An 11,942-nucleotide genomic window follows, 5' to 3' on the forward strand; every position below is an offset into this window, starting at 1 on the left:
TTGTATTATTATTATTATTATTATTACAAAAAATATCTACATAAGAATGAAACCATCGCACAAAGAAATACAAACCCTCTATATACAAAGAAAACAAAAGGAAAGCACACAACAAACACTAACACACACACACACACACACACTCATACATCCTTACATACATCTCGAGCATCTTGCATGCATCATTCAGACACCAACACCATGACCTGAAAGACTAATCGATAATAAAGTCCACATTTTAATATTACAATGTTTTATGATCCCACCAATCATTAATATTAATAATGACAACATTTTTCTTGTCTTCAGAGGCCAGTCAGCTCACACTGGACCAGAACACAGCACACAGAACCTGTTCTCTTTCTGAGGAGAATCGGAAAGTGACAGAGTCTTCAGTGGCTTTGCCTTATCTTGATCATTATGAGAGATTTAAGAATGACTACCAAGTTGTGTGTAGAGAGGCCTTGACTGAGCGCTGTCACTGGGAGGAGGAGTTCAGTGGAGACAGAACTCAGATAAGAGTTACATGTGTAGGCATCAGTAGAGCTAAAGGAATGACATTCCAAAGGAAGGAATGGGTAGGAATGACAGGTCCGACGGTATGGAATGATGGAATGATTGTTTTTGGCACAATGGTATGAGAAGAGCAAAATAACCTCTGCCTCACTCCTCCAGTGCAGGAATGTACCTGGACCAGGCTGCTGGCACTCTGTCCCTGTACCACCTCTTCAATGACACATGAATTGAATTTAACTCTTGTACTAATTTTGCTTCTGCAGGAGACTGCGGAGAATGCATAATGCTGAAAACAACACACACAGATATGATCCACAGACAAGATAAGACAACGTGGTTTGTTGGTAAACTATATCGTCGCGATTGTTTCATAGCAGTGCCTGGAATTCTAAACAAACTTTTAATCAAACTTCCTTTCTTTTCCACCTTTTTCTCTCTCTCTAGCATCCTGCAAGACCTACTGAGGCTATTCGAAAGGGTTACAGGATGAACCAAGAAGGGAATCTAGAGAACAAAGAAGGGGGCAGGATCACCGCTCGGACGAGGCAAAGAAGGAGAACAGTAAGTCAAAACATCATCTCCCCAGCGGTTCTTAGACGTTTTCTCCATTTGCTATTTTCAGTGATCTAATTTCTGTTTTCACTGTGTTGTGCAGCAGCACAAGGCCAGAGCTAGTGTTCTTTAAACTGAGGAAGAGGCTGCCATATGGAGGACCGCATCAGTAGATATAATTTCTGAAGAGGAGGACGCCATCTTGGATGGAAGGCCAGTGTGGGTCCTCCCACAGAGTTGTCTGCACTGTGTGGGGTGCTACAGATTAGACTGGACAAAGACCAAAAATATGTTGTGAATCACCATGCACGAATTGGTGCAGATAGATTCACAATGGAGACCACGGAAGCTGGGTTGTTCTTGGGAATGCTCAACATTTAGAGTTTCATTTATGTTCCCAAAAAGCATTTATATTACATACTATGATATTACAGTATATTCTGTTCTAATGTATTCTATTCTGTTATATGTTGTACAGTATATGTTATATATATGTTGCATGTATATGTGTGTGTGTGTGTGTGTGTGTGTGTGTGTGTGTGGGAATTTATATGCCTTATAATTTATATTTTACTGTATTTTTTTTTATTTATAATAAAATTTGTGTAATTCATTTTTGTCTGACAGACTATTTATACAATCTACCTATGACCATAAAACAACACCACCACCAATACTACTACTACTACTACTACTACTACTACTAATATTAATAATAATACAAACCATATGAAATCATGTCTGGGGACACACACATTTAGGAGTATTCCATGTCGCGTAACAGAGCGGCAAACTGCCAGATACAGCCAATTATCTGTGGAGTATTCCAGTCTGGATACACCTCTTTTCACGCAGTGACACTGACCTTACAACACACACAACACACACATTCACTGATCCCCTCCAATGGAGGGTTTTGGATTTATCCTATCTACACTCCAAATATGTGTCAGTTGTAATAGGGATGAGATCACAGAGAAAAACCAACAAGAAATCAAAATCAGTGTAAATGCAGCTACACTCATTTGTCTGCAGTAATTAGTCACAACCTCTCACACCATCTCCCAGGTTGAGATGAAATCACATCTGTCTAAATGCAACATTAATAAAGCAGCTCTAATCACTCAAAATCATCACAATCTCTCATATAACCTCCTTGGGTAAGGAGAGATCATTGCTAAACTGTTTGATCAATAAGAGCATTAATGAGATTGTTAATGTTATTGTGATTAATGAGAGCGTTGACATGTGATTTATCAGAAGTGTTGTGATTGGAGAGAAGTGGATTGGACTGTTCCAGGACAATTAAGATGAATGTGATCTCATGTTTGCTGTATGGTGTGTGATAATCTGTTCCCATTTCCAACCCTTTGTGTTAAAACAGAACAAACATATCTTGACATGCAGTCTGTCTCAGTGGCTGCTGAGAAATGTGGAAGGGTAGAGACATGATTAGCACCTGTTGTCATCATGTAGACCTTCAGTTAATACTGGCTCCTGGGGAATCAGTATGAACTCTGTCTCCACATTGTGCACTGTCCACACACTTGGATTAAAAGAGATTAGTTTGCAACACTGAACTAAAACAACTCATAATTCATTATTTATACCCTATGTCCTTGTGTGAGATGTACACAGTTTAACAGTTTCAGGTGAGTGACAGGTTTATGTTTTGCAAATCTCATTGAAATGGAATCTGAAAAAGAGCTTGAAATGGAATGTTGTTTGAAACTGACTCATTTCTGCACGTTATGTGTACAGATTTATGTATTAAATGGTCATTTTCCAGTAACTACTTTTCACTATGACTGAGACTGGTAACCATAACTTTCACCATGGCCACAGAGATACAAAATGCCCACACTTCAGCAGTTATTTCAATATATTCCAATATTTGTGAGGAGACTTGGTTTCCTAAACTGTTCTGAATTCTACACAAGTTAAAACACACAGCACAGTGCAGTAGAGAGAGGACAGAGCACGACTGATGTGACTTAGACTTAAAAACAATATGCCCAAGTCTGTGTTTGCATAATAATGTTGGATTTACTTTTGGCTTATGAAACAGTGTTTATCAACAGAAGCGTGTAGCTTCAGTCTGACATCTTAAAAAGAAAAAAATATGTTTGTAACTGTAGTCATTGTGAATAAATGGTGAGTTCTCTGGTATGGGTCCTCACATACTAACTATGTTCAGTGTAAACTAATGACCAGAAAAGAACAAGTGTAAATCACATGTTTAACTTTAATAATTTCAGTTTCAGGAAAGTGAACTAGTTAATATTACTCTGTTACAGCATTTGCATTATGATTTTTCCTCTACTGGCAAAATTCCCTAAAATGTTTCATGAACTTGGCAGGGTAATTAAAGGACATTCTATCTGTGCCTCTCCTGAAGGAAGATTCAGGAAGGAGGATGTTTTTCCTCCTTTAAACACGAACAGTTAATGTGCCACACAGAGTGGTTCAGACAGTCCTGTGTGCCGACTACTGTCCACCTGTGCAGTTCCCCCATCACAGCAACACTGAATTCTGACTCTGATAATGAGTGAGATGAACAATGTCAGAGCTCCTGTTCACACTCCTAATGAACTCATATAGTGGACTCTAATCTCAAACTGCTCTCTGGCCAGTCTTATATTTCTTTTACTCTTTCTGCTTCTCTTTTGTGTGAAATTATTATTATTATTATTATTATTATTATTATTATTATTATTATTATTATTATCATTGGCAGTGTGAGGCATTTCAACATGGCAAAAACATGCCATCTGTCAGTTTCTACAGAGATAAAGAATGTAAAATGTATTGATATATGTTTTGATTCTTCTACATTAAGTCAATACAGTAACTGAAAACTCCACCCTCCTCCCTCCACAAGCCCTTTCATATAATATCTGTTTATAGCTCACAGTTCAGATAAAAAAGGGAGGGGAGGAAACTGCCACAGAGCATAAACTGTGAAGTCTGAGCTAACGCTGCACTTTAAACCGAAAGTGAAACCAAAATGAATCAAGAGAATATCTTGGTTTCTGTTGTTTCTAATTCTTCTCATCTTATTCTACTTTCTACATCTCTACTCTAATCTCAAACTGCTCTCTGGTCGCTATTATGTTTCTTTTACTCTTTCTGTTTCTCCTTTGTGTGAAATTATTATTATTATTATTATTATTATTATTATTATTATTATTATTATTATTATTCTTATTGACAATGTGAGGCATTTCAACATGGCAAAAACATGCCATCTGTCAGTTTCTACAGAGATAAAGAATGCATTTAAAACCGAAAGTGAAACCAAAATGAATCCAGAGAATATTTTGGTTTCTGCTGCTTCTAATTTTTCCAACCTTATTCTATTTTGTAAATCTCTACTGTCATCTCCACTAGCTTCTCCTTCTGGTTGTTTCCATATCACTCATATTGTTTACCTAGTCTACAGCAGTGAAATGGCACTGAGAGTCACATGATGTTTGTGCAGCATGATCCTTCCATTCATGGGTCAGTTTTCAGTTTCATAATGATGAGTATGACACAAACACTACTGAAAGCTGTTCTTAGACTCAGGGTCAGAGAATATTTACAAAACAGGAAGTACTTGTAACCCTGGCAACAGAGTTGTTTTTCTCAGTCAGTTTTGTCTTCAGCCCCAGAACTGCATAAAGGAGAAAAAAAACACTGCATAACAGGATATCCTATTGTTCACATCAGTTGTGTTTTAACACATTTTCACAGAGGCATCATCATCCATTTTCTTTTCTTTTCTTTTCTTTTCTTTTCTTTTCCTTTCTTGTCTTTTCTGCTCTTTTCTTTTCTTTTCTTTTCTTTTCTGCTCTTTTCTTTTCTTTTCTGCTCTTTTCTTTTCTTTTCTTTCCTTTTCTGCTCTTTTCTTTTCTTTTCTTTTCTGCTCTTTTCTTTTCTTTTCTTTTCTTTTCATTTCATTTCTTTTCGTTTCCTTTCCTTTTTCTTTTCTTTTCTTTTCTTTTCTTTTCTTTTCCTTTCTTTTCTGCTCTTTTCTTTTCTTGTCTTTTCTGCTCTTTTCTTTTCTTCCTTTTCTTTTCTTTTCTTTTCTTATCTTTTCTTCTCTTTTCTGCTCTTTTCTTTTCTTTTCTGCTCTTTTCTTTTCTTTTCTTTTCTTTTCTGCTCTTTTCTTCTCTTTCAGTTTCTTTTCTTTTTTCCTGTCTTTTCTTTTCTTTTCTTTTCTTTTCTTCTGACTTGAAAAAAGTTTCTAATCTGCTTTTTGTTTTCATATCATATACCAGGTTGTTTTCATTTCAATGCACAAAAAGGAAAACATATTGGCACTATCTGTATATGCCTATAAACTAAAATGCTTCTCTTTTAATAGAATATTCCTCTTTGCAACTACTTTGATTTATACATGTATCTTTTTACACATGTAAAAATTTCCTTCAGTTTGTTGTGTTTAGGTGCCTTCCTCAGGCATAACATAATAACAGTATCATCCTTAGTCTGAACCCATTATAATCCTACTGTGTTCCTTTTTTTACTGTCAACAAATCCTCTGTTCTCTTTTCTGTACATCTTCAGTTATGACCTTATGGTGGGACTTCACCTTTATGGCTGGACTCAAAAAATCATCATTAATCCCTTCTGAACTGAGTGATGTGTGATGTGCCACCTAGTGGACAATAGGCATAACATAAATACAATCAGAAACGATCAACACATAACTGAGCAGACTTAATTCAGTGTGTGTGTGTGTGTGTGTGTGTGTGTGTGTCTATTGAAAGATATGACAGAAGCCTTTTTGTTCCAACCAGTTTGTTAATCATGGTGCTGCAGCTCAGGATCACCAGATTTTTAAAAGAGATAAAGAAATCATTATATTTTCACTGTGTTTTTACCACATGATTGTAACTGTGGCAAAGGATGGTATGCACAATTCATTTGTACATTATTATTATTATTGTTATTATTATTATTTTTATTATTATTATTATTATTATTATTATTATTATTATACATTTATGTATGTGTGTGTATGAAATATTATTCATTCATTTTCAAATTTCAGATTATCCTAAGTAGGGTTGCAGGGAGTGCTGGAGCCTATCCCAGTGCTCATAGCTCAAAAGGAGGGGAAACACCCTGGACAGGTTGCTTGTCCATCACAGGGCAGACGCACTCACACCTACGAGCAAGTTAGTGTTTTCAATTTGCCTAAACTGCATGTTTTTGGACTGGGAGGAAACCAACCTGGCGAGAACATGTACAGACAGGACCCCTCCACACAGAAAGGACCCCTGCCATCCAGGAATCAAACCCAGGACCTTCTTCTGTGAGGCCCTGAAAGAAATATTAAACATTTGTTATTTGGTGACCCTAATCACCTGCCCTCAGTGCAATGAGAATGATTATCTGGTGTTGTACTGTGTATTGTAGTCATGTCAGACTTACTGATCTCACTGTAAGAATTTACCCATATCCTGTTTTAATCTCATATCTCAAATGACAGATCCATAAGGCCCCCTCCTCCTGAAAATGTTGCATGTGTGAGCATGACACAGTGTGTGTGTGTGTGTGTGTGTGTGTGTGTGTGTTTACATGTCCCTCTCTGTCTCATATTCTCTGATGTGTCTACACACACCCACACACAGCTACACTCACACACACACACACACACACACACACAAGCACAGATACTTTCAGTTTTAGAGACTCTGTGTGTCTGCCACTCCCTGTCCCTTTGTGTTTTTTTTTTTTTTTAAGTTCAGAAATCATAATTATTCACATGTGTTGACTGTCTGTTCTCTTAAATGATGTAGTGTAATTAAGTACACAAAGGACATCTTAAATATAGCTAACCTCACTAAACCAATCTTTCCCAATCAACATTTTTCCCATTTTCTCTCCTTCCTCTTTCTCTCTTTCCTTCTCTCTTTTTTCTTTTCCCTTTTTGGTTTGCCTTGGGTTCCTAGGGCCAGTCAAGTGTGATAATGTGTCTGTTTAGAATCCTCACCTTCTTACTATAAGACATAGAAAATCCTGTATCTGATAAATTCCTGACACATCCGTCAAATCTCATCCCATCAGTCTTGAGCTGTGGCTGACGTGAAGTTCATAGCTCAGAAATAACCGTGTGTGTGTGTGTGTGTGTGTGTGTGTGTGTGTGTGTGTGTGTATGTGTGTGTGTAGACTGTCTTCCCTCTCTCTGCTTAAATCGTGAAGCCTTTTCAACATAATTAGGATTTCTTACAGATAGCCGGCCTCAGTAGGCAAAATATTACCATGAAAGTTTGAAAAACGTATTCTTGGCCTATGCTGACGCACCACCTGTTTAATCAGCATATTGTCTCTGTTTCTCCTGCTGCATCCAATTCTGCAGACAAACCCTGTCCCTCTTCCTAAACAAACACAGTGGGAACAGTGTCTGAGAACAGTGTAAGAAATGGAATTTTACTTCAGTTTCATTCAGTTAAACTGACTTGTGATAGATTGTATGAAAGCCTCAGAGCTCGGTGCAAAGGTTAGTTCCCATAGAACCTATACTGTCTCCTGCTTCAGTTTAATTTCCCCATCCATGCTCCTCTGTCCTGCAGACTGGGTGTGTAAGGGATGTGAAAACTGACCTCTGATTGGACTGAATGTTTCCTGTCATGATATAGAGAACTCTGATGTTCAGAGGAGCTGACACATATTGACTTCAACATAACCAGCTCTGTTCAAGTTATTTGCCTCCATATTAAACACACACACACACACACGGACACACGGACACACACACACACACACACACACACAAACTATTTTCATTGTAATTTATTTACAAGTTCATGGAAGTTCAAAGGAAGTGTCCAAGGACAATTACTGATCAGTGTAAGTGTAGGATCAGACAAATGACATATTCACAAGACCTTCATAATGACCAGAAGAGAACAAGACTATAGTCATAAGTTTAGCTGAACCAGTTGCCTTTTTTGGGGGGCAAACAAAGTTGAAACTTCAATTTGAATTTCCGCCATCATAAAGCATTATTGTACAGATCATAATACAAAGACATGTTTAGTTAATGAAAACAAAACTTGATTTCTTCCAATACTTTACAATTAATGGTACATATCAGGAAAACTTAATCATATCTATGTAAAAAGATCTGAGAAAGAAGGTCTACATTAGAAATACTAACATATCAAACAGACCACAAAGTTTATAAACAAAACAAAACAAAACAAAACAAAACAAAAACCGTTTACCAAGTTAAATGCATTTTCATAGTTGAACACATTCTGGTAGATCAAGCACAACCTGTCAGTGGTGTAAAACAATCTGCTAGACCACTAGATCAACACGAGCGCTGCCTGTCACAGATCTCCACCTTGATCATTGCTCTTCCCCCACTGTTCATGCTGGCCCTGATTTCTACTCCCTCTCCTTTAAACTCTGTTGTAGACCCATCAGCCTTGGTGTGTTCGAACCTGGAGTCGTTTTAGTAATACATGTATGTAAACAGTGACCCATCACATTGTTTTGGAGGCTGAAAAATGCCGAATGGTGGCCAGTTCTCAATGAAGTCATAGTTCAGAGGAACAGAGAAGCTGATGGATGCTTGCCCTTCTCTCTGATGCCAGAGATTCGAGATTCCTTTTGTTACATCTCAGTATAAAAAAGCAAAAGTCTTAGGTTTTGGCTTAAATATAAATATTGTTCATAGTGTGTGTGTTTAAGTGTCTTTGTGTATGCATGTATGCACAATGACGGCAGAGTGTGTGTGTGTGTGTGTGTGTTGATTCTTTGTTTTAAGTATCTTGTATGTTAAGATGCCCACCGCCCCCCTGGCAACACCTCCAGTCCTGGTAAAGATACTTCAGATACTACGTTTAGCATCCACACAGGATTTCATATATACAGCTGCCCTCAGATACCCAAACATTTTTACTCAGTATCAGGTTCTCAGACACAGTCGTGTATGACATTAAATCTACAATCCAAATGATCTCAGCATCAGATATGGTATCACATCTTTTAAATAATTCTGACTCCATCATTAAACCTTCTCATCTCCTATTGTCACAGCCTGCACCTGAATTTGGACTCTTGTTTTGATATGTCTTTGTGCTCCTGCTCTGTCTGTCTCCGCCCCTCACCTATTCCTGTTTGTTACATTTATCAACCTCGTTCTCCCCTTGTTAATTTCGTCCAATCATGTTTGCCCTGTTTAGTTTTCCTCTTGTATTTAAGCCCTTGTGTTTCCCCTGTCTCTGGTCTATCGTTGTTTGTGTTAGTTTGCACACTGTTAGGCTGCACCTTTTTGTTATCGGTTTTGTTCCAGTTTGCACCTGTATTTTTATCTTCAGTTTGTAAGTAAAGTCCCCCTTTTGTCACTACAATCTTCGTGTCTTGCGCATGGGTCCTGCACCACTCGACCAGCGTGACACCTATAGAACACCAATATCCCCTTTGCTTAAAAAATAAAATAAAAAATGAATAAATGAATGAATGCAGCAAGTGAAATAAAAGAAGATAAATCAGAGTCGGAGATTTGAGTCAAACATAACCTTATAGTTTTGTATTTAATGTTGTAGTTGTTTTGTGAGTAACATTGCACAGTTTTGTAACTAGATCATTAGCTCTCAGTATTGTAAAAGCAATTGTACACATCACAACTTTCTCAGATTCACTGACTGAATCACAGGGGTTTACTCATCTCCTGTAACCAGTACACAGAGTACAAGACATGGCAACCCAGAGGAATAATCCTTTGCCTGAAAGTATTAAACAAACATTCATTCACCACTAGGGGTCAGTGTTGTATGAGGCTCTTGTCAGAAGGTGAAGGAAAGAATTAGTAGGATGCCAGACCTCTATGACTTGATCTGAGGAACCTTGTTAAAGATAGTAACTAGTCACATTGGTGATTTTGATGATGTGATATTCATCTTGACTCTGTCATTTGCTACTATTTTTCCCCATTACAGATGGACTGTTTTTATTTTGAAATTCTGAACATGTAATGGTCATTGATAGGTAAACGTGTGGAATCCTAATAGTCAGTATTGGTATAAAAGAAATTTGATCTTCTTCTGTATGATCTTTTTATAAAATGTTCATATTTCAACCTAGAAACATTTGGTAAATATGTTTATGTGAAATATTTCAACCTGAAAAACATGTTTGTGTTAAATATGTTCTGTTCTCTGGTCCATGCACATGATGGAAACACTCATTCATCACAGGATTGTAGCTGTATAACAGTGAGACTGTCGCTGGACATTTTTTTAAAAGTTCAGACAGTAAAAAATAGACAGCGTAATCAAACAGAGGAGAAACCCAGGCTGGGGGAAACCCAAAAAAGACTGTACTTTAGAGATTTATAGCATATAAATCAGCAATGTGCTTTGGTACATTTTCATTTATAATTTTAGTATCTATCACATATCATATTCAATCTATCACAGGATAACAACATCAATCTCCTCTACCAAATCAGTACTAATCTTTCATTTTAATAGATCTCCATCTTGATCAGAGCTTTTCCCCCACTGCTCATGGTGGCCCGGACGTTCACTATATCAGCTTTTAGATTCAATCCAGACTCCTTGGCTTTGGTGCGTTTGAAGTTTTTGTTTTCTTGATCTTCATACATTTGCTTGTACAAGAGCTCATTACACACCCTGTCATTGTTGAAGACACCCACGGCCATCTCGTTGACATAGAGGTTGTAGTCGAATGGAATGGAGAACATGATGGCTACCTGTTTTTCACACTTCTCATCTTCTACTCGGGACAGCTCATATGTCAGCACGCCAACTGCTCCCCTCAAACCCATTTCTGTCTTGGTAAAGGTGCACATGCCTGTTTTGGTTGACTGTATTGTAGGTTGGGGAGGGTAGTGGATTTGACCACTGATCATGTGCCACCTAAAAATGAATTTAAAAAAAAAAAAAAAACTTTATTATAGTCATGTGAATGTGATATGATGCAAAAAAAATTATGAAATTAATAAAAGACACAAGGACCACATGTTGACTAGAGTGACAGAGAGAACTGTACTAATTTGGTCATTATCATCATAGTCAGTATAAAATGTTCAGTTATTGGCAATGGAAAGTAAGTCTACTGGTTTAAAAGACCTTTATATGAACTGAAGGATGATGGATAAGTAGTGTGAGCAGGGTTGTGTGTAAACCTCAGAGGTCTCAGGTAAATAATTTTACATCAATAATAATTACATTAATACCCATCCCTGTGCAGCCTATGGGACCCCGAGGCCTGGATGAGGAGTGTGAGTGGTATTGTTGTAAATCTGAGAATCCTTTCTTACTTTGGGTTGGTGAGCCAGTAAGTTTCATTGTGATTTTGTATCTCTATTGTGCAGCTACGGGAAGTCGTCATGGTAGCTGCGACATTTTCAGCCTGCAAGTTCATGGTTACTGGTTTCCAGAGTTCTGTCTCTCTTTCTCTGACTAAGAACACTAAAGAATAGAAGAAAGAGAGGGATATGACATACATGCACAAGCACACATAAGGACAGAGAGAGAGAGACTTTTAATTGTACAGACTCCATCGAATTAAACTGTGAGGATTTGACAGACCAAGACCCAATCGCAGACCCACTGAGTAAAATAAGATTTATTTAGAACAAAAATCAGAATCCAAATCTCAAAAACAGTGTCCAGTCCAAGGTCAAATCCAGAAATTCAGAGGGCAAACAAATCCAAATCGTGAGGCAAAAGATTGGTCAAAAACAGGATACAAACAAGGTCAGAGCCAGGGATCCACAGGGCAACCAAATCCAAAACGTAAAGCAAAAACAGATCCAGGTAAACACGGTCAAAAATAACAGATCACGGGAGGCAAAACACACAGACTGGCAGAGAGAACAAAAGGTCACAATCTGACAAAGAACAGGT

The 11,942-nt window shown here is 37.6% G+C and overlaps 1 protein-coding gene across 1 annotated transcript; it reads right to left on the reverse strand.

Moving 5' to 3' along the window:
- Positions 1-10,534: 10,534 nt before the first annotated feature.
- LOC115806425 (DELTA-thalatoxin-Avl1a-like) lies at positions 10,535-11,457 on the reverse strand. Its single transcript, XM_030767117.1, has 2 exons — positions 11,354-11,457; positions 10,535-10,949 (listed from the first exon to the last, which is right to left on the reverse strand). Exons 1-2 carry the CDS (start codon positions 11,455-11,457, stop codon positions 10,535-10,537), a joined length of 519 nt encoding a protein of 172 aa, XP_030622977.1.
- Between the last annotated feature and the right edge of the window lie 485 nt (positions 11,458-11,942).

Source organism: Chanos chanos, chromosome 3, assembly GCF_902362185.1.
Source record: "Chanos chanos chromosome 3, fChaCha1.1, whole genome shotgun sequence".
Taxonomy (NCBI): Eukaryota; Metazoa; Chordata; class Actinopteri; order Gonorynchiformes; family Chanidae; genus Chanos; species Chanos chanos.

Excerpts from the sequence above, each read along its gene's own strand:
- LOC115806425 (XM_030767117.1), bottom strand. The coding sequence starts at position 11,457 with ATGAACTTGCAGGCTGAAAATGTCGCAGCTACCATGACGACTTCCCGT. Across the intron at positions 10,950-11,353 it reads TACTGGCTCACCAACCCAAA|GTGGCACATGATCAGTGGTC; the intron begins GTAAGAAAGGAT and ends ATTCATTTTTAG.